The sequence below is a fragment of the Ornithodoros turicata genome, unplaced genomic scaffold (assembly GCF_037126465.1).
Source record: "Ornithodoros turicata isolate Travis unplaced genomic scaffold, ASM3712646v1 ctg00001238.1, whole genome shotgun sequence".
Lineage (NCBI taxonomy): Eukaryota > Metazoa > Arthropoda > Arachnida > Ixodida > Argasidae > Ornithodoros > Ornithodoros turicata.
In genome coordinates, this window is record NW_026999514.1 from 405 (window position 1) to 24706 (window position 24302).

The 24302-nt window shown below is 45.2% G+C and overlaps 1 protein-coding gene across 3 annotated transcripts; it reads right to left on the bottom strand.

Moving 5' to 3' along the window:
• Positions 1 to 1306: 1306 nt before the first annotated feature.
• LOC135376701 (zinc finger protein 883-like) lies at positions 1307 to 23510 on the bottom strand. Of its 3 annotated transcripts, none has more exons than XM_064609191.1 (6): positions 23398 to 23510; positions 23070 to 23180; positions 19614 to 19846; positions 17664 to 17816; positions 16839 to 16991; positions 1307 to 3531 (listed from the first exon to the last, which is right to left on the bottom strand). In XM_064609191.1, exons 3-6 carry the CDS (start codon positions 19768 to 19770, stop codon positions 2003 to 2005), a joined length of 1992 nt encoding a protein of 663 aa, XP_064465261.1. In that variant the 5' UTR covers positions 19771 to 19846; positions 23070 to 23180; positions 23398 to 23510; the 3' UTR covers positions 1307 to 2002. The 3 variants fall into 3 exon arrangements, with proteins under 3 accessions (XP_064465261.1, XP_064465260.1, XP_064465259.1); XM_064609190.1 differs by having other exon boundaries at positions 23394 to 23510; XM_064609189.1 differs by having other exon boundaries at positions 23070 to 23510.
• Positions 23511 to 24302: the final 792 nt, after the last annotated feature.

The window sequence follows — 24302 nt, forward strand, 5'->3', positions numbered from 1 at the left end:
TATTTAAAATATAAATACATGTATTTATATTTTGTATTTAAATACACACTAGAAAAATGTATTTATAATTATATTTAAATGCCAACTTTTGGGTACTTATTCTTGTAAATAATTTATAAATACTCCTATATACAGAATGTACTGACTCATATCCGAAAATTGCCCTGCATTTGACCTTTCAGGAAGACGGGCGAGTTTCGGGCGCAGTTATGCCGTGTTTGCGCCAGCATGCGCATGCGACAACCATTCTAGATGACGAGTTTTTCACTGCTGTTGCGGATAACGGTCGCGACTACCCAATTACCTTGTTGTCAAATTTAGTACAAGCCTTTGTTCATCGGCACCTGTGGAGATGCTGTTCTCCATTGCGAATCTGATTGTCCGGCCGAACAGAGACGCCTAAAAGATGCAGTCTTCGAGAAATTTATAATGTTAAAATCGCCATGATAATCTAACAAATAAATGTTATTGTTACTTGCTGATTTGTTGTTATAATCATCATTATTTCTGTAATTCCAGATGCCATCCAGACGCCATCTTACAGCATTTATGGTACTAGTAGTTACAGTATTTAAATACTGTATTAATATTTTGTATTTAAACACTCACATTGAAAATTATTTATGAAGAGTATTTAAATACCCCTTTCAACAAAGTATTTTGTATTTATATTTAAATAAAAAAATGTATTTATGCGCATCCGTGAATGCTGTCCATCTTATTAGGCTTCATTTAAGTGTATCTTGCTGGCACTGTGCGTGTGAGGTTTAGGAACAGAAAGTAGCAGGACTACAGCACTTCATCAGCGTGGACGCTATTTGCAAGTGTTGATACATTTCTCCTTCCTCTCGCTAAAGGGAGTACCTGACCACTAACAACGTCAATGCAGACAACAGCAGTAAGCTATTAGCCACGCATTACCTGATAAAAGCAGTTTTATGGGAGATATAAAATGGAAGCGTTGAACCGGTTCGCGAACCGGTTTGTGAACCGGTTCGATTTTTGGCGTGGCCGAACCGGAACTGAACCGGAACGAAATCCAAGCAACGCGAACCCGAACCCTAACCGAACCTGTATCTTTTGCGGTTCGACACCCTGATTATATTTGTCAATACGATCTATTGATGAGTCTAGCCTATGTTTTGTTATATTTGGACATTTCCACCATCACGATCACATTCAGCATCGCCACCGCAGCTCCGATCATTCCAGTCACCTCTCATCATCACCACTTATCATTGTCACCACTCATATTAGACACCCTAGCTATGGAAAACCTCCCCACTTCATCATCAGAATATGTATATATGTTGTTTGTTATCTTCATCTGTTCTTTAATAAACACATCCCCCTTGGAAGGTACTATACGCAGTAATTGATTCCATTCAACTTTAAGCGTGGTGCAATGGGAGCAAGGGATCTTCAAAGTTTCTGTGCAATTCAACTCTATTGCGGCACGACATTTCAGATATATTAGTGGAGTCAGCATGCGGAATGCTATGCCAAGTTTGTAGAACAGAGAATACTTCTGTATAGTTTCACATATCTGTCTGTCTGTCTACTTGTGATGCCACAGGCCCACGCTGTGGCTGAACTCTGCAAGACGCACATCCCACTTGTAGGGATCCTCTGTCATATGTGTCTGCTTGTGACATCGCAATTCGTTCTGTGGGTGACCCTGCAGGTCAGAACTCGCACCTGTATGGCTTCTGGCCCGTGTGTGCGCATTTATAATTGTTCAGATTTGTGTTCTGGCTGGACTCTGCACGGTAGACATGGCACTTGTGTATGGCTTCTCCCCTGCACATAGTGCCGCAAGATCATTGCCATGGCTGAACTTTGCAAGAGAGGGGACTGCACTCGTACAGCTTCTTACACGTGCGTTTTCCCTCATAAAAAGACGTACTTGTGTTCTGGCTGAAGTCTGCAGGAGAGACATCGCGCTTGTATGGCTTCTCGCCCTCGTGCCTGCACTTGTGGTTCCACAGCTCCGTGCTCTTGCTCAACTCGGCAGGATAAACATCGCACTGGTACGGCTCCTCGCCCGTCCGTGTGTGTGTGTCCACTTGTGCTGGTGTAGGTTCCCGCTCTGGCTGAACTCTGCAGGGCAGACATCGCACTTGTATGGCTTTTCGCCCGTATGTGTACGCTTGTGCTGCTGTAGGTTCCCGCTCCTGCTGAACTCTGCAGGGCAGACATCGCACTTGTATGGCTTCTCGCCCGTGTGTATCTGCTTGTGCTGGTGTAGGTTCCCGCTCTGGCTGAACTCTGCAGGGCAGACATCACACTTGTATGGCTTTTCGCCCGTATGTGTACGCTTGTGCTGCTGTAGGTGGACACTCGTGTTGAACTGTGCAGGGCAGACATCGCACTTGTACGGCTTCTCACCCGTGTGTGTCCACTTGTGCTGGTGTAGGTTCCCGCTCTGGCTGAACTCTGCAGGGCAGACATCGCACTTGTATGGCTTCGCACCCGTGTGTGTCCGCCTGTGATACCGTAGCTGGAGACTCGTGCTGAACTGTGCAGCGCAGACATCGCACTTGTACGGCTTCTCGCCCGTGTGTGTCAGCTTGTGCTGGTGTAGGTTCCCGCTCTGTCTGAACTCTGCAGGGCAGACATCGCACTTGTATGGCTTCTCACCCGTGTGTGTCCGCCTGTGATACTGTAGGCTCCCACTCCGGCTGAACCCTGCTGCGCAGACAACGCACTTGTATGGCTTCTCGCCCGTGTGTGTCCTCTTGTGCTGGTGTAGGTTCCCACTCTGGCTGAACTCTGCAGGGCAGACATCGCACTTGTATGGCTTCTCACCCGTGTGTGTCCGGCTGTGACGCTGTAGGCTCCCACTCCGGCTGAACCCTGCCGCGCAGACATCGCACTTGTATGGCTTCTCGCCCGTGTGTGTCCGCCTGTGATACTGTAGCTGGACACTCGTGCTGAACTGTGCAGGGCAGACATTGCACTTATACGGCTTTTCGCCCGTATGTGTACGCTTGTGCTGCTGTAGGTTCCCGCTCCTGCTGAACGCTGCAGGGCAGACATCGCACTTGTATGGCTTCTCGCCCGTGTGTGTCCGCTTGTGCTGGTGTAGGTTCCCGCTCTGGCTGAACTCTGCAGGGCAGACATCGCACTTGTATGGCTTAGCACCCGTGTGTGTCCGCCTGTGATACTGTAGGTGGCGGCTCTGGCTGAACTGCGCAGGGTAGACATCACACTTGTATCGGTTTTTGTCTGTGTGTGCTCGTTTCCGCAGCTGCAGGTGCGCAATCTGGCTGAACTCCGCAAGGCGGAGATCACTCTTGTGCGGCTTCTTGCCCGTATGTGCTCGCTTGTGACACCATGGGCTCGTGCTCCGCCGGAACTGTGCAGAACAGAGATTGGACTTGCATGGCTTCTCGTCTGTATGCTTCGACACGTGGTTCTCGTCACTCCCAGACCATGAGAACCCAGGAACAGAGGAACAGATGTCGCACCCAATACCCGTCTCTCCCATCTGAGCATCCGATGGAGGAGTAGTGGGACTCTCTCTTGCTGCTGAAATTTCGGAAATGGGACATTCAGAGGCCTTATCATCACGGGCGCATCTCTAATTGACAAATATTGGAAAAACCCTACGGTATCACTTTTGCGGTCACACTATGCGTGTCCGCCACAGCAAATAATCCTCCTTGGGACTCCCTGCGGTATTTGTTGTGAGGTAAAGTGAGGTGAGGAAAAACATCTGGGACAAAAACTGAGGTGAAGGCAAATATTGTGAGGGCTTTGGCACACCTCTACCTGTGTTCACTGGGTGCCGACATTTTGGGGAAACTAGATTGGATTACATTGAATAGACCCTTCCGCCACGCCAGGGTGCGTCAACGCGCGACAGCTGGATGTGCGTCCCATTGGACTTGCGGTTACAGCTGCTTTTGCGAAGACGCTTTTGATAGCTCCACGCCACCAGGTAGCACCAGCGCACGTTAACCTGTTTTGTTCCCCGTTGGTCTTCCAGTTTGCGTCGTTTGTTTGCGAATGGTGAAATGGTCTATAGGATATTCCCATACGACGTGCGAACATGACAGATTTTGCATCCGCCTCTATGGGCGACGTATGGATGTAGACGGGCATGTCGTGAAGATCCAGAACGGCAGAAGTGCTTGCTAGCAGAAATGATTGACCGCAGAACCGAGTGTTGAAACAGACTCCAGGTATCACGGAAATCCCTGTATTATATATATATATATACAAGGTTCGCCAAGATAAACTTCGGGGTTTGTAACGAAGATAAAACAAATAAGAACAGTGTCGGGGAGCAAAAGTAGATGTTAGAGGATGTATAATGCCCCCAAATTTTATGTCGATACTGCCATTTGGTCCGTTCCTTTGCGGATAAATCGTGAAAATTACAAAACTGCCGCTGCCAAGTCCACTATACCTGTGTTTCAGCTCATTTCCGTCAGATGGCAAAACGGTCGAACGCGGCGTTGCAGACGACATCGAAATCTGAACAAGTGGAACTGAATGCAGAATCGTACTCTGCAACTCCACGTTCGACCCTTTCGTCATCTGACGGAAAGAAGCTGAAACACAGGTATAGCCGTTTAGGGTAGCTATTTTTGAATTTTCACGATTTATCCGCAGAGAAACAGGCCAAGCGTCACTATCGACATAAAAGTTTGGGGCATAACACGTCCTCTACCATCTACTTTAGATTTCCGACACTGTTCCTATTTGTTTTATCTTCGTTACAAGCCCCAAAGTTTATCTTGGGGAACGTGTACGAGACATAACAAGGTTGAATCAAGAGCGGGCAAGAGTGTTCATGGGGAGGTGTGAGTACAACGTTCTGTTATAGCATGATAATTTTTGACCGTCCATTGCAGTTTTCTTGATATTTGCTCACGATCGCTGTCTTTCCTAGGCCTAACAAGGACGACAAAACATACTCTTTTCGCCTAAAAATCGACACCGAAGTACAATTTAAATGTGGTTTGCAAGACAACTGCAAGAGAACGTATACTAAGAGGGACTGGATTGATGCCCCTATCATAAAGTGTATCACTGGACTGCCCTTTGTTCAAAATGGGATACTGCAAATTTACCCGGCAAAGCATGTCACAGCTATTAAATAACCGGATTAAAGTGATAAATATTGCAGAGCATGCCACAATCTGTATTTACAACAATGAGAATGGCTACGTCGCCCTGCGGGAAGGTCTGTGATAGGATGCAGAAATCGTCTGCTCTTGCGAGTGTTGATTTTCAGAAGCGACTGGGGACCGCGTCATCTCTCGTACATTTTCACTCGGCTCTCATACGAACAACGTTCTAAGAAATGGCTGACACGGTGGTTTAGAACAACCATATAAATCTTCAGAGACAAGTTAGAAGTCGCAAGACGACCTCCTCACCCCCATCACAAATCTGAAGTGCCAGCCATCGGCGCGCACAGTAGGATTACAGCTCAGACCAACAATTTCCATTACACTCCCCATTGCACACTGATCATGTTTCAAAATGAAGTGTCGCTCATGATGTACATCGAGAAGGAGTGAGTGTTTATTTAAAAACCGCATTAAATACTCCCAGAAAGAAGATGCACGATTTGACTTCCACGTATCCGATTATGCGCCACATTATCTGAGACCGCCCAGAGTCAATGCATGGACTACATTCTCCGATGCGGCGGGGATATATGTCCGAGTGTCCCCATTTCGAGAGCAAGGGGGATGACTCAATCCAAGGTCCTTCTACAGGTTCCAATTTCCATGACTAGTTGGTGACTATTTCTGGTTGACTGTAACGAAGCGTCAAAGGAACACGAACAGCAGATGTAAGCCGGCACGAGCGCTTGTGTTATCTTAGTTCTCTTGTCCATGTATCCTTTTGTGCTGCATTAGTCAACCACAATAAGCATTCATCACGAGAGGAGTAAAAAACAAAAGAGGAACAATATAAGAGCACGTTGCTTATGAAAATAAACCATGCATGGTTAGCAGTTCTGAGCCTGTCAAATGATGTTCCTTTCGTGTGCGTTTCCCAGACAGTGGTTTTTCTTACATTTCCCACGCATCCCAACCCAACCGACCTCCGATGCAACCCTTTTTGAGCCTCAGTCTCTTCCGCGATCTACTAGATTATAACCATGTCATAGGCACCCCTTCCCAGCGCCGCATTTTTTTGAAAGTAGCGGTGGCACTGCTCATCAGTCATTATCCCAGCTATTGCTTCCTCAACTTCCACAATACTTTGTACTTCGGCTTACCCCAGTATTTCTGTACAAGTGGTGGATATTCCACAGGTGTTTCATTCTCGGGTTAGTTATCATCATTATTCTACGCATTTTCACAGGAGCTATAGGGTTTATTTACGTGACGTCATCCGTAGGAGACCGCAACTGTTGCTAGCAAGCAGGTGTTCTGCCGTCGGCCGCCCTATTGTAGGTCCTTTCCAAGTCATTACCCACATCGCAGTCACCGTATATTTGGAGTTTCAAAATTATTGTGCCATGTGATTTGTAGCATATCCAAGTAATTTCCATGTTTTCGACATTAACAGTCATCCACAAAGCATATGGCAGCGTACGAATGCGGGTAAATAACTTTGAGAGACCTACAGTATGCCGGCGAGGTGACTTCAGTGAATAAACCCTATTGCTGTCGTCTGCTACGGTAGTCGTACATACGCTTCTGCGTAGGGTTACCACCTTTCGTTGCGAAAAATACTGGCTGAGGGAGAGGGTGTGGAATAGAGGGAAAGGAGGAAAGGCTCATAGAAAAGGGAAAGTAGGTGAGGGGTGGACGAGACACACACACATAGAGAGAGAGCGCGTGCTCGCTCAATGAATAAGAATGAATAACTAAGAAAACGACTGGTGACTGCGGAGCTGGGTGTGTGTTCCAGATTTATTCAGGCTGTAGTGGAATGTTGAAGGGAAAATCCCGTAAAAGCCCTTATGAAAGGTCTTGAGCCACAAGTACCGGCAAAAGGCTGCCTGTATCACCTTCCTACCGGCAACCGGCACAGCACCCAAATACCCGGCCGTGCTGGTATAATACCGGCCTGGTGTATTCTACTAAGAGCGCTATGTCCTCGACCATCAGGACAATACAGAAGGCTCAAGAGTTCTGTTTTCTGCAGTGTTGCATGACAAATGAGAGAGAGAAGAAATGGTCCGACAGAAAAGATATTTCATGTGATCGAAGCTCACTTGGTCAGTTCCTAGGAGGCTCTCAAGTCGCTGTCCCAGCGACTGTATAATACGCTACAGCACATTTTGCTATGTGTGTTTGAAGTGCCCGCACTATAGACCTCTCCCTGTTTGTAAAGAAATGACATCGTAGCATTCGGCAGAGCCACCAATTCGGTACACTTGAACTACCGTAATTTTACGCGTAGTAGCCGTGGCTTAAGCACGATTTTTTTTTCTCACGGGCGCTCTGCAGCTTATCCACCACTGCGGCTTATCTCACGACTATTTTTCCCTGGTATTTTCCCCATACGCCGGTTTTAACGAAAGGGACGACAGTGTCTCTGGAACAGCACCGCCCTGCCAATGCACGAACAATGCGTAACAGGGGCGCGTTCACATTCGAGTCGACTGACCTTCCTGGTGCATTCCCTTAAGCGGCTTTAACGAAAACTGGTGACAGTAATTCACGTCTTCTGGAAGGCCACTGACCCATCAATCCATGAAAAACGCCCAACAAGGGCACAATCTGATTGTGGTAGAACTGTAGAGCTGACCCCAGAGTATGGACAACTGGGTTTATGGCCTTCTCAATACATCCTTTGTCACTCAAATCAGTTGCATCGTACTGCCCTCGGCTTATTTGCCCAAAAATTTTTAAATGTTCGTAAAAACGGGCCCTGCGGCTTATCTGCCGTGTGGCTTATACGCGTGAAATTATGGTACATTCGAAGCTAGGGGTGAACAAGGTCGTGCCCGAAAGCAACGGTCTTGATGGGATTACGATGGTCCCTGCAAGGGACGAGACCTTCAGTCCTACTTTTCTTTCAATAGGAGGCAGCGAACAAGTGCCCATTCGTGGAGCCCAACCCTCCCCTTCCAATTTGTTTTGGTTTCAGTCTGTTTACCAACATCATGATGACGTTTCTCAGGCAGAGATCTATTTTGCCAAGAAAAGAAATACAAGTTATTCATCTCGTTCATTTTTACAGCGAAAACTGTTCGTGCCTCCTCTCCAGATGTCACATCGCCTGTGTTGCCCGTAGAAGCTCTTCCCATACATAGCAACAAAAAGAGAGAGAGAGAGAGAATGCTCGTCATCTTACACCACTTTTTCCTTTTCCTCAACGATGCTGGCTTTACATTTCCAACAGATCCTCCCTCCCAATAACGGAGTCAATTTATTCACCGGCCACCTCCAAGGAGAACACTAACTGGACCAGTCTTGGGTAAGTTACTCGTAAAACAAAAAGTAACGGGGCTATAGTTACAGTTGATGGGTCTGGGGTCGCTACGTCCAACGAGACGTTACATCCAACACGGCGTTACATCCATCTGCGGACGTATCGGCGCACTGGATGCAACGGCTCGTTGGCTATAACGGCACGGTATGGATGTGACCGCACGGTGTACTTGGTGGCCCTTTGGACGTAACTGCTCGTTGGATAAGCGGCTTCAGGATATGTCGTGTCCTAACTAATATGGCATCAATGCAGTTTTGGAATCGGCCTCTCCGTAACAGATATTTCGTGGCGTATCTTTGGAATGTTTTTGTTTCTTTGTTTGTTTGTTTCCGTGAGAGTCCGTCAAATTGCGCTGTTTTATGATTTGGTATGTTCACAAGTAACTGACAGAGTTGCCGTCGTAAGAGAATAAATTAGGTGAGGTTCTGAATTACAAGGTTGGTGCGCAAGTTGAAATCCTCAAATCTCAAAATATTCACGAAATAATATACCGTATTTTCACGCGTATTAGCCGCGGCTTATGCGCGATTTATTTTTTCGCGGACGCTCTGTGGCTTATCCGTGGGTGCGGCTTATCTGGTGACTATTTTCCCCTGGTACTTTCCCCATACCGCGGGTTAAACGAAAGGGCCGACAGTGCCTCATGTTTTTCAGAACAGGACCGCCCTGCCAGTGCACGAACAATACCGAACAGGGGCAGGTCCACTCCACATTCGAGTGGACTAACCCGTCAATCCACGAAAAACACACAACAAGGGCACAATCCGATCTTAGTAGAACACTAGAACTGACCCCCTTTGTTATACATCATGCCGACACCGGAATGTGGACAGGGTTTATGGCCTTCCCCACGGTCTCCTTTGTCGGCAGACCCACAGGAAGGGTTCAATACACCTGTCATTGGGATAAAACGTGGTCAGCTAAGCGTCAGTTCTCATTTGACGAGAGCAGCAGCATTCGTGGACACGGGCACGGCAGTTAGAGGTGAGGCATGGCTCCAACGCTGAGGCATAGCCACGACAGCGGCTTCAAACTAAAAGTCGTCGACTTCGCGGACAAGTACGGGAACAGGGCAGCTGGCAGGGAGTACGGCGCTGACGAGCGTTGAGCGTCTCTGTTGATTTTGTATGTGCATCACTGGTGTAGCGCACAAAGCAGTTGCGTCGTATTACCCGCGGCTTATCTGCAAAAACATTTTCAAAATGTATCTAAAAACGAGTCCTGCGGCTTATCTGCGGTGCGGCTAATACGCGTGAAATTACGGTAGTTGCGCATTAGGTAAAAAAGCTGCTGGTGTCATATTCTGCTTGCCGTAGTTGGCCTCGCTGAGGGTGGGCCGCTCGTCACGACCAACGCAATGCGCCATTTAATGGGAGCAGCGCGCGTCCTAGGCCGACTTCCAAGGAAACTGTCGGGGGAAACCCAGGCAAAACCTCCTGGCAGCACGGCCGGATTGGGCATAAGTAAGAAAGCAACCAACACTGCTTTACGACAACGAATGGCGCGAAGACAGCGAACGATAAAGGTGACAGCAAAGCAGTGACAAAGATAACTTCCCGGAATGCAGACGCAGCATTGCGATTTTCTATATTTTCGAAGTGCCCTCCGTTGACAATACAAAAAGCCATCTGCTGTACACCTAACATTTTATTAATATGCACGTTGCGCCACAAATGCGCGTTGCTTAGAACTCAGTAACCTGCCTCACAGTCTAACGACCTTGGTTTTGTGGTTGTACCAATATAGCAGCTGTCGATGAACTAATCAATGTCAATCCGTATTACAGGTCACTTCTTTTTATTTAGTTAGTTAGCTTTTTTCCTATTCAAAGAAGTACCCGTGATGTACCGAGTTAGCATCTAGGTTTGACACAGGCGTCTATGTTCAGCTACACCTGCGTTCTTTGCACTGGCATTGGAACCATAACCACTGTCCCACACTTTCCTATGTCTGTGGATGTAATGGCCCAATGGACGTAACAGCTCGTTGTGTATGGTTTTCCATTGGATGTAACGGCTCGTTGTATGCACTGACTTATGGATGTATCGGCCAGAAATGGACGTAAAGTCTCGTTGTATGTAACGGTCGTTTGTGTGTAAGAGCAGGGTGGATGTAACAACTCGTTTTCGGATGTAAAGAGCATGATGGACGTAACGGCGCGTTGGATGTAGTGGCACGGAATCCAGTTGATGTGCCAAAAATAGCAGCTAAGTTGCAGTTATAGTTACTTTCTTGCTCAAGTTACACAGTTTGAGAGCAAGCAACTTAGTTACATTACGGCTACTCTTTTTATGAAAGTGACCGTGAGGATGATACAATTGTTGAAGACGTACATTAATTTTCATTTACTTAAAGTATCGCAGAAGTATAATTTTTAACACCTTCTTTTCATCCTATAAAACTGTTAAGTAGGCCAGTAAGATGCACTGTGCGAAGTAATTTACGCCACAGAGTCATGATTATCGCAGAAATTGAATTTAAAGTACGCCGCAAAAAGCAACTGTGCGCAACAGCGGTGAAAAGCAGTAAGAGCCTGCGATCTGCCTAGAACCTCGTGCTGACGCTACCAGGAGAACGCTCGCTGATTGGTCTAGAGAAATGTCTGCTACTCCTCTGTCGTCTGCTACTCGGGGTTCCGAAAAAGCCTTTCTCCTGGCCTGGTAAACAAAAGAAAAAAGAAAGCTTCATTTTGGGGCAAACCTGAATGAAATGAAAACCTAAACAATACTACATGATCCGGAGGGAGACTGCAAACATATCTCAATTTTTTTTTGTTCAAAAGGAAAAGGAAGGTCCTTAGATCACTCTCCAGGTTCTTTGGCCCATTTCAGCCGCTGTGTTTTCATTTCTTTTTTTTTTTTCTTTTTTTGTGGAGGAAGAAGTGGCATTCTTGAGGCTCAAAAGTCTTTCAGACTTAACTCCTACGACATCTTCTTCCTACTGAACTGTTACGTAGGCCAGTAAGATGAACCATGAGAAGTAATTCACGCCACACAGCCATAATTGTCATAAAAATTGATTTTAAAGTATGCCACAAAAGGCAACCGTAAAACACTGACCAAACATGCCATATACGTTTTTCACCCTAATCCCCAACACTTTGTCAAATAATAATGAATGTCAAATAATAAACATTTTAATAAATAAATCAAATAATTCTATGACATTTTTGGACAATTTATTCGCATCGAACGTGGACAAATTTTAGCAGTGTATTATTAATGCTCGTATTTAACTGACCATTGTATAGGAGAAAGAGTTTTGGTGTATTTACTTTGTCCCTACATTCAAGTGAATCTAAATTTGCTTCTTCCAACATACATAGGGTCGTCACGACCGTTCTGGGGCACCAATAAAACATTATTATTACTGTTATTATTATTATTATATGTTAGCAAAGATGTCCTTCGAAACCTAAACAATACAAGCTGAGGAGCAGATCTTTGTAGTGTCTCTTCTTTTCTTCTTTTTTGATACTATGCAGATGCATACTCTAAACAAGGTTGAACGAAGGTTTTATATGCCTGGTAATTCAATATCTTTCTTTGTACCATGGCGAAATTTCCTTCATAGCATCCACAGACTTTGGGTGGCTCTCGCGCGCATATGGCTATCCCATTCCCAGATTATTCCCTTTAAATATACCGCCAGCAATGAGAAGGGTGCCAGAAGAAAGCACGGATTATCGGCTGTGCGCCGAATTGTTCCGCACTGTTCTGTTCAACCGTGCTGTTTCTGAAAGACAGATATGCAAATAACCCGTGGTCTCCCCTCTTCAACTAAAAAAGCAAAGAAAAGAAAAAAGAAAGCAGGGGACACTGGTGGCCTGCTTTGTACGCTCAGAGAAAGTATATCGTCAAAAGTTACACAAAGATAGGTGCGGATAACACACTGAACTCCTTTTGAACTCCCTTAACGGTGTCGATCAACCGGCTTTTGGTCAAAAGGTTTTCGACCAAACGGAGTTCGATCAGATGTCTCCAATCACACGGCACTCGACCAAATGTGCAGACACCGTGTTTTCGACTCCTCCCGCTAGAGGCGCTTCTCTGTTCTGGAAAATGCCCATTCTCTGGGAGAACTGGCAAAACTGGATTACGGCCGCAGAGGGACAGAGCGCTGACACTCAATGACTAGCGAACAAGAATGCTTGGACTGTGTCGCGTCATCGGTGACGTGGCATCATACTTTCATACTTAGAGCCTGAAGTTTTAGGGTCTTACCTGATTCTTCCCCGAATTTGCACCCCGAATTGAAGGTTGCCTCTTTAGGGCGAAACCCGATTTTTGCCTGGCAAATTGCCCTCACTTGGATGTCTGCAGGAATGCGCTACCTTACTTGTTTAGCAGCAAATGCAGTTACATCACCGTTTGTACCAAACCACTACAGTTACTTTGTGTAACTGAGCCCGATTTCCCCCCCCCCCCCCCCCCCCGAATTTAGCCTACTGGAAGTTTTTTCGCCCGAATTCGCACAAATTTAGCGCACACGTTTATTTGCCCGATCTTTACCCCCCCGAATTTAGAAAAAAATATTTCCCGAAAACTTCAGGCTCTAATCATACTTCTCGTCACTATACACAGAGTGGCAGGTTAATGGGGAACACGCGGAGCCATGTTTATGCGTGTCTTTTTTTTTTTTTTTTTTTCGGGAAGCAAATTGCACGCATCGAGACCTTTCGTGTTATTCGGTAAATTGACATGTACTTTCATCAGACCTCTTAATCTGAAAATTTCTGGATGTCCCTCTGTACGCCTCGAAGTATTGACTCTACCCAACGCACTCGATGCACTCTGTCCCTCGTACTCAAGTGCTTCTACTAAACTGGTCTTTCAGAGACGCGCACCACGTGGGTGCGTGTATACGCCTCAGTGAAGTTTCCAGGGCATCTCAATGGTTTTTCGGCATCTCCTTCCTCCATACATCGAAGAGCAAGAACAGCACTTATGAGCTCCGACATGGAAGCTAGAGCACGAGATACAGCTAGGAGCCAGGCAGCCGTAGGATGTTTTCGTGTTTGTTTGTTTACATTGCTCTAAACTGAAAGAGTTGAGGCAGGAACTGTAACATTGCAAGTTTAAAAGTCTTACGGTCTTGTTTTTGATAGATAGTTAGTTTTACGGAAATAATTCAGACTCGAGAGTTTATGTGTACTGTAGAATAGAGCCCTGCGCGGATGAGGTTTTTGGCATCCGCATCCGACCCGCATCCGCACCATACACAACAGTTTACATCCGCATCCGATCCGCTGAGCAAAACGCACCATCCGCATCCGATCCGCAAAAATCCGCACGTTTCGAAAGACGCGTAAGGACCGCCGGAAGCATGTTGGTATAATTTCAGATGCCTCCATGCTGTCACGGAAGGACTCAGTCATGACGACAAGCAAAGGTAAACCTTTCAACAAACGCGATATGGAGAGACTTCTGGAACGCGTGGAACGCTACCTCGTCGGCGCTCGCGCGGTTCGAGACGCCTAAATGCCTCCTCTCCCGTCTTGGCGCCGTGCATGGTCAAAGGTGAACCAGAGCATGCGCTCGCTGTCGGCTGTCGACGCGCAATACAAATAAATTGTGGGTGGAAAAATTACAGCACGCGGTATATCCGCATCCGATCCGCTACCGATCCGCTGCCTTCGTATCCGAATCCGATCTGCATCCGACCTCGAGCCATCCGCATCCGATCCGCACACCGCAGAAAGTGCTAAATTTTCATCCGAATCCGCAAGTATATTGCGGATATCCGCGGATATCCGCTTCCATCCGCGGATGGTGCAGGGCTCTACTGTAGAAGTGTTTTTTTTTTTTTTGTGCGTGGAAAATATTTTCGCGTTTTCGAACAAAGCTGGTTTGAGGAGTAATTTGCGAGAACTTAAATTCGCGACACAGGTTTCCGGGAGGGCTTTGCTTTTGCATATCGTGCCGCAGTCAATACTCGGGCATGTTTCGGCACGTACCGAGACATCCATTGTTCACGAGGATGGTGGTGTTCTAGGCCAATCCTTTTCTTCTCCTCACAGACATGGGAGGAAAGGCCTTCTACAATGCCTTTATGGACCCTGCAGGAGGCCGTATCACTTGCCGTGTGCAGGTCAGCAAGTTCATTTCAGCAGTTCTCATTCATTATCACTCAGGGCACTGAACAGTTCGGTTGAGACGTCGTACTATCATACAAGCTAGTTTTAAGAAGACGGGGAAAGGCATGTTGCGGCTTCGTGGTATAATTGTATATAGTAGGTACAGTGCCGTGCACTTGTAGGAGTAACAGAAGTGTGATCAATTTTCATTTCTTTACATCTTGCTCTGATGGGATGGCCAGAGCTATTCGTGGGAACTTGAAATCGCGATTTTGGAGGAATGCGCCAAAAACGCGAAAAATAATTCTGCAAAAAAAAAAAAAAAAACTGCTACAGCATATTGTAGTTGTTGAACAATGCGTTAAATAAATTACATTTAAGAAGAACAATAGGGGTATATTTTTCTCCTGAAACTGCACTATGATTTAATTTGTCTTTAATTAGACAAATGTATATCACATAAATCCATAACTTAAAAACCCGAGACTAGGGGACAAAAAAACGACAAACACAGACAAGGTCTCTCTTGAGACCTTGTCTGTGTTTGTCGTTCTTTTGTCCCCTAGTCCCGGGTTTTTAAGTTACGGATCTATACCAAAAGCTCTCTTGCTACCTCTCTATCCTCTCGTTGTATATCACATTCTGCTTCAAAGCACTTAGTATCAGTAGAAGTTTTTTTTTTGCTTGCTTTTTACACTCTTTTTAAAGAAAGGATTTGAAAGATTCGAGATTCGTAAGATTCATGGAATCGCAGAACCTTCCTTGGATTCGGATTCGGATTTGGATTCGTACAATTCTAGATTCGTCCCATCTCTAGTTAAAACCAATTTATTTTTCCCTTACTGTACTTTTGCGGAATGGAAACCAACTCTGTTTGGATAGGCTCGTGGATTGGATAGGCATTTGGATTGGATTCTTGGATAAGCTTGTGACCCGAGTTATAACGTCTCGCAGAAGCAGTAGATCTGTAAGCTATGAGTGAACACTGACTGAAGGCTGGATGAATCCATTTAGAAGCAATAAAACCTCAGTGCTGGGGTAAAAAAAGGACAAAGGACGAACAAGTATGATGATGACCACACTACCTAGCAATGGGGTTTTATCGCTTTTAAATGGATTACCAACCTGCCCAGATTTTAACGCCAATCAGTACGGGTAAGTGCAGTAGGATATCTTTCAAAACATTCCTAAAAACGGGCCCTGCAACTTATTTGAGGTGCAGCTTATACGCGTGAAATTACGGTACTCCTGAGCCATTTGAAACGTATAAATATGGCAGCCGTCGGGGATAGCAACCTGGTTCTGACGGTCAATGAGAACTGTCCATCTAAACTTCATGAGAGATAAGTTTCAAGCACAATTTTCCTCCCATCATCCAAGGAAGCAACGACTCCCAGTGAATCCTGCATATATACGTGACCCTTTTTAGACACCTGGAAGGATTCTGATGCACTTGCGACATCCCGTACTTCCCTGAGAATTCATTGTATACTCTATATAGATGTGGCTGTTTATGCAAACGTAGGCTTAACGGAAACCTCTTTTTTAACGTATTATTTCCATTGCACGCACAATTCCACATAAACGACAATGCATATTTGCACTCAGTTTAACAAAGTCCTTTCGTTCAATACGTTCTATTTAACGAAGCCCGTAGGTAACTGACACCTATTTACGGCATCCCATATGCTGTTCCCACGTGCGTGTGAGAGAGGAGGAATCATGCTCCCCTGGAGAGGGAGGGAGAAGTCACTTTGCTGTAACACTAACGGTGTGATCGGTTATTGGTGTTGTCATATGAAATGATGTAATTGCTGGATCGCGCATGCATAACCGCTGCTGTGAGAACTTTGCAATTGCTCCTCAATTACATTCGTTCTCGACTGTTTTGCTGCGGTGTTTTGTGATTACTGTGGTCCAAAAAATCGAGCTTTCTTGAACAGATGACAAATTTGCCATAATCACTGCCGTGTCCAAAAAGACAAACGACATTTCGATCCGTAACCTACGAACATTCAGTGCTCGCCACATCGGAATGTACGCTTCGCACAAATATTAACTTTTTTCTTTTTTCGTGCTCCTCAATGGCAAGTACGGCAATGACGTTTGTACTCGAAGGTATCCCGACACTCGAGAGTAGGCACGACGTGAAATATGACAAAGAACATCCGCGTCTCTTTTGCCCCCTTTGAGAATCTCCCATGGAACAGAGTGTCTGCACTGGAAAGTTGATACGTGTCTGTCTGTCTGTCAGAAAACTAAAGTGCGTTTCCGTTACATCCCCATTTTTGTCCATATCCTGCTATTGACCTTAGTGTTGACTAAATCTCCTCGACCATTTTGTATTTACCTTCTGATCTTGAACCACAGTTGTGTCCCATCTGGTCCTGTTCTGTCAAGACGGCAACGTCATAAGGCTCTGTCTTGACTTCTATGATTGGATGTTCATTCGAAGTGTCCTCTTGACGGTCTTCTTTAACGTCACATATCCCAGCTGTCATGCCTGAAGTAAAACATATTGAAGTAAAACATTATTGAGGTAAAACATTATTGAAGTAAGCTACATTGCAAAGCTTTGAGTCACGTGATGACCACCTCTGTAGAGAGTGAGGGATTTCAGGAAACTAAATGGATTTAAATCGAATCCAAATCGAGTCCGGATTTAAATTTATTCGAGTAAATCAAATTATTCTAAATCCAGATTTATTTTCAGCAAGCCAAATGAAATTGCTTTTTAAATGCGGATCTTTCAAACGCATCACAAGGTCCAGAATAGGAACTAACGCAGCTGAACACCTCTGGAATGGCTTCAGAATCGACGGCAGTTTTCGAAGCTGGGATTTTTTTTTATACACAATACCTAATTAATAACAGGAATTCCTAACAGTTGTGTAACTAAGAAAAAGAGGCGAAACATACGGAAGACATCTATTATTGTGGAATCGCATGAGCACAAAAAAATGCAACTAGGTCATTATCTATTTCCTGATATACTGAGATTCAACAGTGACGCAAAATTTGATAAATAATCTCCACATCTATTTTCAGTAACTTTGAGAATCTTCCATTGAACGGAACGTGTGCATGAAAGCTGATACCTGTCTGTTGTATCCCTCTTTCTGTCAGGCTATTGAGTTTGGTGTCGACTAAATGTCCTCCAACATTTTGTACTTACCTTCTGATGTTGAATCACAGCTGTGTACTATATGGTCCGGTCCAGTCAAGATTGCAACGTTATAAGGCTCCGTTTTGACTTCTACTATTGCATGTTCCTTTGAAGATTCCTCTCGAGGTTCTTCTTTAACGTCACACGTCCCAGCTGTCACTCCTGAAGTAAAACAAAAAACGAGAGAAGTAAGCCACATGGCAAGGCTTCGGGTCACATGACGACCACCTCCGTACCTTTTCTGACCCTAGTTTGACTATATATTGCACCTCGAGGTGTGCACTGTCGCCAGTAATGAAAAGTCGAGGCTACGCAACAGCCAATGCTGCACGAGTTGAAACTTGGAAAGGGTTGTTGGGTGAAGGGATTTGGGTCTCGGAAGGGTGAAGGGGCATATGCCCTGTGCAGCACCTAAAGGGGGCACCACAAGCAAATCCCCTAACCGGAGGTGCGGGAACTTTTCCCGGGACTCCTAGCACACTGCAGGGATGGGCAACTGCTTAGACACGTCGTTTCAGGACTTTGCATTTCACACGGCCGCAGCCATTTCACCGATGATGGCAGTGGCCTTTGTCCGTCCACACCTCCGTCCACGCTCCGTCACTTTTTGAGAACATCTTCCGGAACAGCGGTCGCACGTGGTCGCTTACGCTCCGCGGCTGGTTGCGCTGAACCAGAAGACCTGTGGAAAGCAACTTGGCACGTATGAGGAACATGGGCAGGTATTTCTCCAGTTTGGAGAATGCCATCGCGGAGGTGAAACTACTGTACAAGACTGAACTGATGATAGGACAACAGCGCGTCTTCTCGAGAAACACGGACAGAATGAAACACGCTATGTGCCACCACCTCCAGCCATGGATGGTCATGCCACGAAACACGTGTTACGGGCTCTCTGATTCTTCAGGAATACGTGCGCGCAGGCCCCAATTTTCCGGGAGATTGGAGCGCTTGTCCATGCAATCGGGAGACTGAACGAAATTCGGGGGTCTCCCGGATAATCTGTGAGAGTTGGCAGGCATGGTATTGAAATATAAATGCAAAATACTTGGTTGAAAGGGGTACGTATTTAAATCCTCTTCATAAATACTTTTCGATGCGAGTATTTAAATACAAAATATAAATGCAGTTCCATAACTTAAAAACCCCAAGACTAGGGGATAAAAAAACGACGGCAGAGAAAAGGTCTCAATTCGTCTCAAGGTCCTTGGTCACCATCTCTTGGTCATCTCAACGTCACCGCCAGCTCGCTCGCTACCTCTCTATCCTCTCATTATAAATGCAGCGTTTAAATAGCTGAACTACTACCATAAATATTGTGAGGAACATGGCATCTGAAATTACGGACATAAGGATGAACGCAACAGCAAGTCAGCGCACAACAGTAACATTTATTTCTTAAATTACCGGGACGATTCTAATATTATTCGAAATATTATACATAATTCAAATTCGAGTTATTCGATATATTCGAATCACGCATGGAACTCTCATAATAACTAGACACCGAGCCAGCCAAGGGGAGAATCTCAACTTGGTCATGATCGATACGTTAGGAATATTGTGTTACGAACGGTGTCTCCTACGAGGTCTGTTCTTTCATGTCACAGCAGAAGGTGGAAACCGTACGATACTCCTTCCATACAGAATCCAAGAGCACATATGATGGCAAGGAAAACAAACACCCTTTGCACACTGCATGGCACAGGGAGCCCAAGCAGAAGCGACTTGCATTGGATTGGATACCACTGCTCCGAACGCACCTGCGTCTTCACACGTGGAAAGGCTATTGCCGAATCTGGCTTTTCAAAAAAAAAAGGTAAAGAAAGAAATACTTGTCTCGCAATCAAATTCGAATGTGAATCGGACATTACTTACTGCAACCTCGCTGCGATACGTTCCCGCTGTGAACATACCGTAAAACACTCACCACCTTATATAATTTACAAAATAATTTACCGTAACTATCGCTTCTTAATGGAGACTCGCTGCAGTACTGTTCCTGTATCTGGCCCTGTTCGTGTAGACATGCAGCGTCAGGAGGTTCCAGTTTTACTCTCGAAAGCCGAACACTGCACTTTGGGGCCAGCAGCATCTCTTGCAGCTGCGGATCCATAGGGCTGGGACTCGACAACTCAAACACGCAGGTATCGCTTGGATCTTGTTTAATGAGAAGTAAACACCCCTGGTCCCTGAAATGACACAAAAAGAGACACGTGGGTGACAAAATATAAAAAAATATGCGAGGTTGTTTCACCTAATACGGTAACAAAATGCAATGAAAAATCTACTCGTCCAAATATTATGAGCTCAATGCTATTTAGGGCGCATCACGAAAAATTAGCCAAAGTTTAAAAAAAATGGTTCATCGTGCACCAAAAAAAAATAATAATAAAGGCCGGACTGTATGGTGTTACCTTACCAGTGGTGTTAGGATACTCAAACCATTTTTGTAACTAATTAATGAAGTGAAAACAATTAGCCAGTTTTTTAATTGTAAGAAACAGAGCCAAAATGTCAATGGGAAAGTTGTAGTGGGTGATACAACAACAGGTAACCTGTTGATTGCAACTTTGTACCTGTAAGGGACCCTTCTTGTGCCGGCTCCAAAGACTAACTTGAGGTGAGCAAAAAACGAAGTCTGACCCATGGACGGAGAGTTTTCAATCTGCCAAAGGGGGCTGGGGCACAACGTCCACCCTGCCCCATTCATGCACAGAGGTCAGGCAGGGTGTCCGAATTCCTTGTTGCGACGTCGTGAGACAAATTTCTACAGGATTAGCATGATCACTCACACGGAACATGCGGTTCCTAGGAGATCCCTCGAAACTTTCATCTCAATTGTCACCTGGGTAGACTTTCTGGAAGGGGCCTTGCCCCAGGGAAAATTTCGGTGGGAGCTCAGGCCCCCAAGCCTTCCCCCCTGCGGTCGGACCTGTCACAGTGCTCTCAAGCGTCCCCTTATTGAACAAGGACTACTCATAGTTTGCATTGACATTTTCGCTTGACTCCTCGCCCTCCCGCTACGGGTCCCACATTGGTGGTTTGAAAACCCGAAAGTAAGTCTTTGGAGACAGGAAAAGTTTCACGAAGGTCATGTTGCCGAAGCAAGGCCGCGTTCCTTTGCCACAGCAAGATTCTTCTTCAAATTTTTTTTCGGAGGATCTAGGTTCTTCCGTTCTGATAAGTTCTAAAAGTTTCTTTTTTATACTGAGTTCGAAAAAATAACTGCAAAAAAGGGGCACCATTATGAAATGGGCGGCAACCGTAAGGGCGAACTACAAGAAGGCCAAAAAGCCAGAACTACCAAAAGTAAAAAAAAAAGATAGCTCTAAGCTCAATTAATCGCGATAAAATAAAGTTGTCTGTGTTTGCCAAAATAGATGGTTTAAAAAATGAAACGCCGAAAACAATTGCTGTGGAAATTCACTTTTCCGGATAACTTTTCGAAAATAAACTCTCTCTGTATCAACGGTGGCAAGATTGACGTTGAAATAAACTTCACTGCTGACACGGCCGGAAGAAAGTTGCCTGTGGGAGGGACAGGTTAGGGTTAGTTCATTATGACACGCTGCCAACTGATACGGGCGGGTTGCTATTGATTTACTTCATAAATTATTGAGGCGATGGGATGCTCACGATTCCTGTCTGCTGGTTTATTGAGGTCTCACCGTGTTCAATAAACGCATAACCCATAGTGCTTTAAAAAAAAAATATCTCTCCTTAGCACATTATTTCCCAAAGCCTGTCCCAAACTCTACTTTCTTGCTCTACTACTTTATGTAGCAGTTCGAACTTTTCAAAATACACTTTTCATTTCTCGATGGCTCGTGATTGTTCATTGGCCCTTTCGACTTTTCCGCCTTCTGAGTGTTTGGTATATATAAATTTTTTGGCCTTTTTTAATGGTCTTCTTTATGGAACACCAGAGTGGATAAGTGAAGAACGAATGAACATGTTTCACGAAGCACATCTTTTACACGTGGGGCCCTATCCTCGTCAAAAGTAATCGACCTCGATTACTTTACGTCACAAGCTGTAGGGCGGGGCTGCCACGAAATACTCCGCCCTTAAATCCCGCCCGTTTCAATCGAAATTTATACCTAGTTTTCCTTCGCAGCCTCTGGGCCCTAATCTCGGACCGTGACCCTACGTGATTTTGACGTAACAATGACGTAAAAGATTAGTTTCAAAGCTGAAAAGTAATGTAGCGAAAGAGGGTCGATTACTTTGAGCGGCGATGGGTTTCGTGATGGGTCCGCGTGTGCATTTCCGTTTATTGTGTTGTATAAAGTCTGTATGTGCTCATCACAACAAAAAATTTGTGTCTTTCTTCGTTTGTGTTTAATGATGAGAAAAAAGCACCGCGTAACACCGTTTCTCTGCGCCGAGAGCGGCATCGTATGCGTGAAAGCGGCGGGCTTTTCGAAGCGTCGTCCGAGCCGTACGTCGTACAATCAATGTTATTGCAACGTAGCGGTGTGCACACAAAAAACTCATCGATCAAAGTTCACTGTTTCTTGAGTAAACTATCAATGCTCATTTGCGGCACCCCCACGGCTCAAGAGCAAAAGAAGCATATTGCAATGCAAATTATCATTTCGCATATCGAGCACACGAACACACAGAAAAATATAAAGAAAAGCTCATAAATAAAGCTCAGGATTTAAAGCACGAACCAATTTCTCATAAACGCGTTTACGGCTCGCGAAACACTGTCCGTTCGACACTTTGCAATGATCCTTCGCGCTTTTACCGTTTTGTCAGTTTTGTTGCCTGCTATCAGCGCCATCTCACAGGTACATACCGAATTATAAATGCCAAGTACAAGCACGGTGTCACACAAACACTGCCGTCTTGCACACCTGTGCATCAAGAAAAATGACAAACAGCAAAAAAGGAAATTACGAGCGTGCTTTTCCACGCATTTTCCACGAAATCCAGTTTTACGCCGGTAGAGTTTTCTGTTTCCGACACCTAAGAACCGAAGCAACAAGGCAGGGCAGGCGAGGCAGGCAGATCACAGGTGTGGCCTTCGGATTCTCAGGAGGAAACACCGATAAGGCGGGTCGCTTTCCAAGATAATACGTGGGGCGATTGGTTGATAGAAGGTGTCAGCCACTTTTAATATTCACGCCTTTTTTGATTGTGCACCAATGACAGAAGAAATTTCAAGTAATCGAGGTAGGTTACTTTGACCAGGATAGGGCCCCAGAGAACATGTCACCATGTGCACCTTAATGTTGATGCAGTTGTTTCTGCTTGTATCCACATAAAGATAACCAGTTCTGATAGCTTTCCTTCCAAAGGAACATGTATTCAGGCTTCATTGTAGTTTTGAAAACTAGCAGAAAAGTTAGAACACCCGTTGCAACATCAGCAGGCCGATGTCACACGGCTAGATATAGAACTCACTGAACTGAAGCCTGGTTTTTCACACTTGCTTGTGCATGGGTGTCTCTGTCCTGTTCCTTGAGGTTCTTCTGTTCCGGGTGCTTCCCCGATTGTTGTTCGTCCCAGACGATCCTGGAGCAGTATGTTAGCACTGAAGGATCTCATAAATAATAATAACAAGGAGTACGTAAATTCACACTTTAAAAGCGATTTAAAAAAAAAAAAACGTGCCGGGAAACAAACAAAGGACGACACAACACACAGCGCAGCACACATGTAGATTTACGCGCGTCATGTCAGTCAGTGAACAGTGAAGATTCCCATGCCATCTCCATTGACAGATACCCACGTTGCTTTTGCCTCGAAGTGAACAGTAAAGGCTACTTCTAAGTGACACTCGAAGCTACTTTGCCATTACTAGAAGCGTACTAGGAGCTTTAAAGTTTGTACCGATCCTATTTGCATGATTACTTACCGCCATTGAAGAAAGGAGGAAAGATTGGTGTCGATATCGTTGCATGAGTAAAAAAGGGATGAAATATAATGATACGCCCGAGAACAATAATATTTCGGTTTCTGTAACGTATCTTGGAGAATTTAGTTTCTGATATCATTGAAACTCGTGTACGCAACAAAACAAAACAGTGTTGATCACGGCGGTAGACGTCGTCTGCTACGGCTACGGCGATGTGCTGGATCAAATAAATAACGCGAGTCAGTGATATCGAGGAATAAATTCAATATACGTGCTAGAAAAAGTATCATCATATTTTATTTCTTGTTCTTTATTCATGCAACGACTTCGGCACCATTCTTTCCTTCTTACCGCTGTGCCGCTGTGGTGGCGGTACATGTTTTTAGTAATGTCATTAATTAGAAACAGCCTTTAATTTTCGCTTCGAGGCATTAGAAATGTGGTGTTCTGTCAATGTAAACGATATTCGGATCTTCACCGTTTCCATACCATAGATCTAACCTAAATTATCACCAAACTAACCTAGGACACTACAAACAAGTGAGTTAGCGTACAAGGAACGGAGACAATCGCGCGCTCGGGGCAGCCCAACTGGCTGGGTTGGGAGGGCCGGGGGGCCCTCCCAACTTCATTATCGAAGTGGATTTAGGGGGACAGGCAAGCTCGCATGGCCCCATTAATCTGACCTTAGAGCACCATACATCATAAGCTCGAACGTCGTCAAAAGGGACAATGCAAGAAAAATTACAAGATGAGACGCAGACAAGAAACGAAAACGC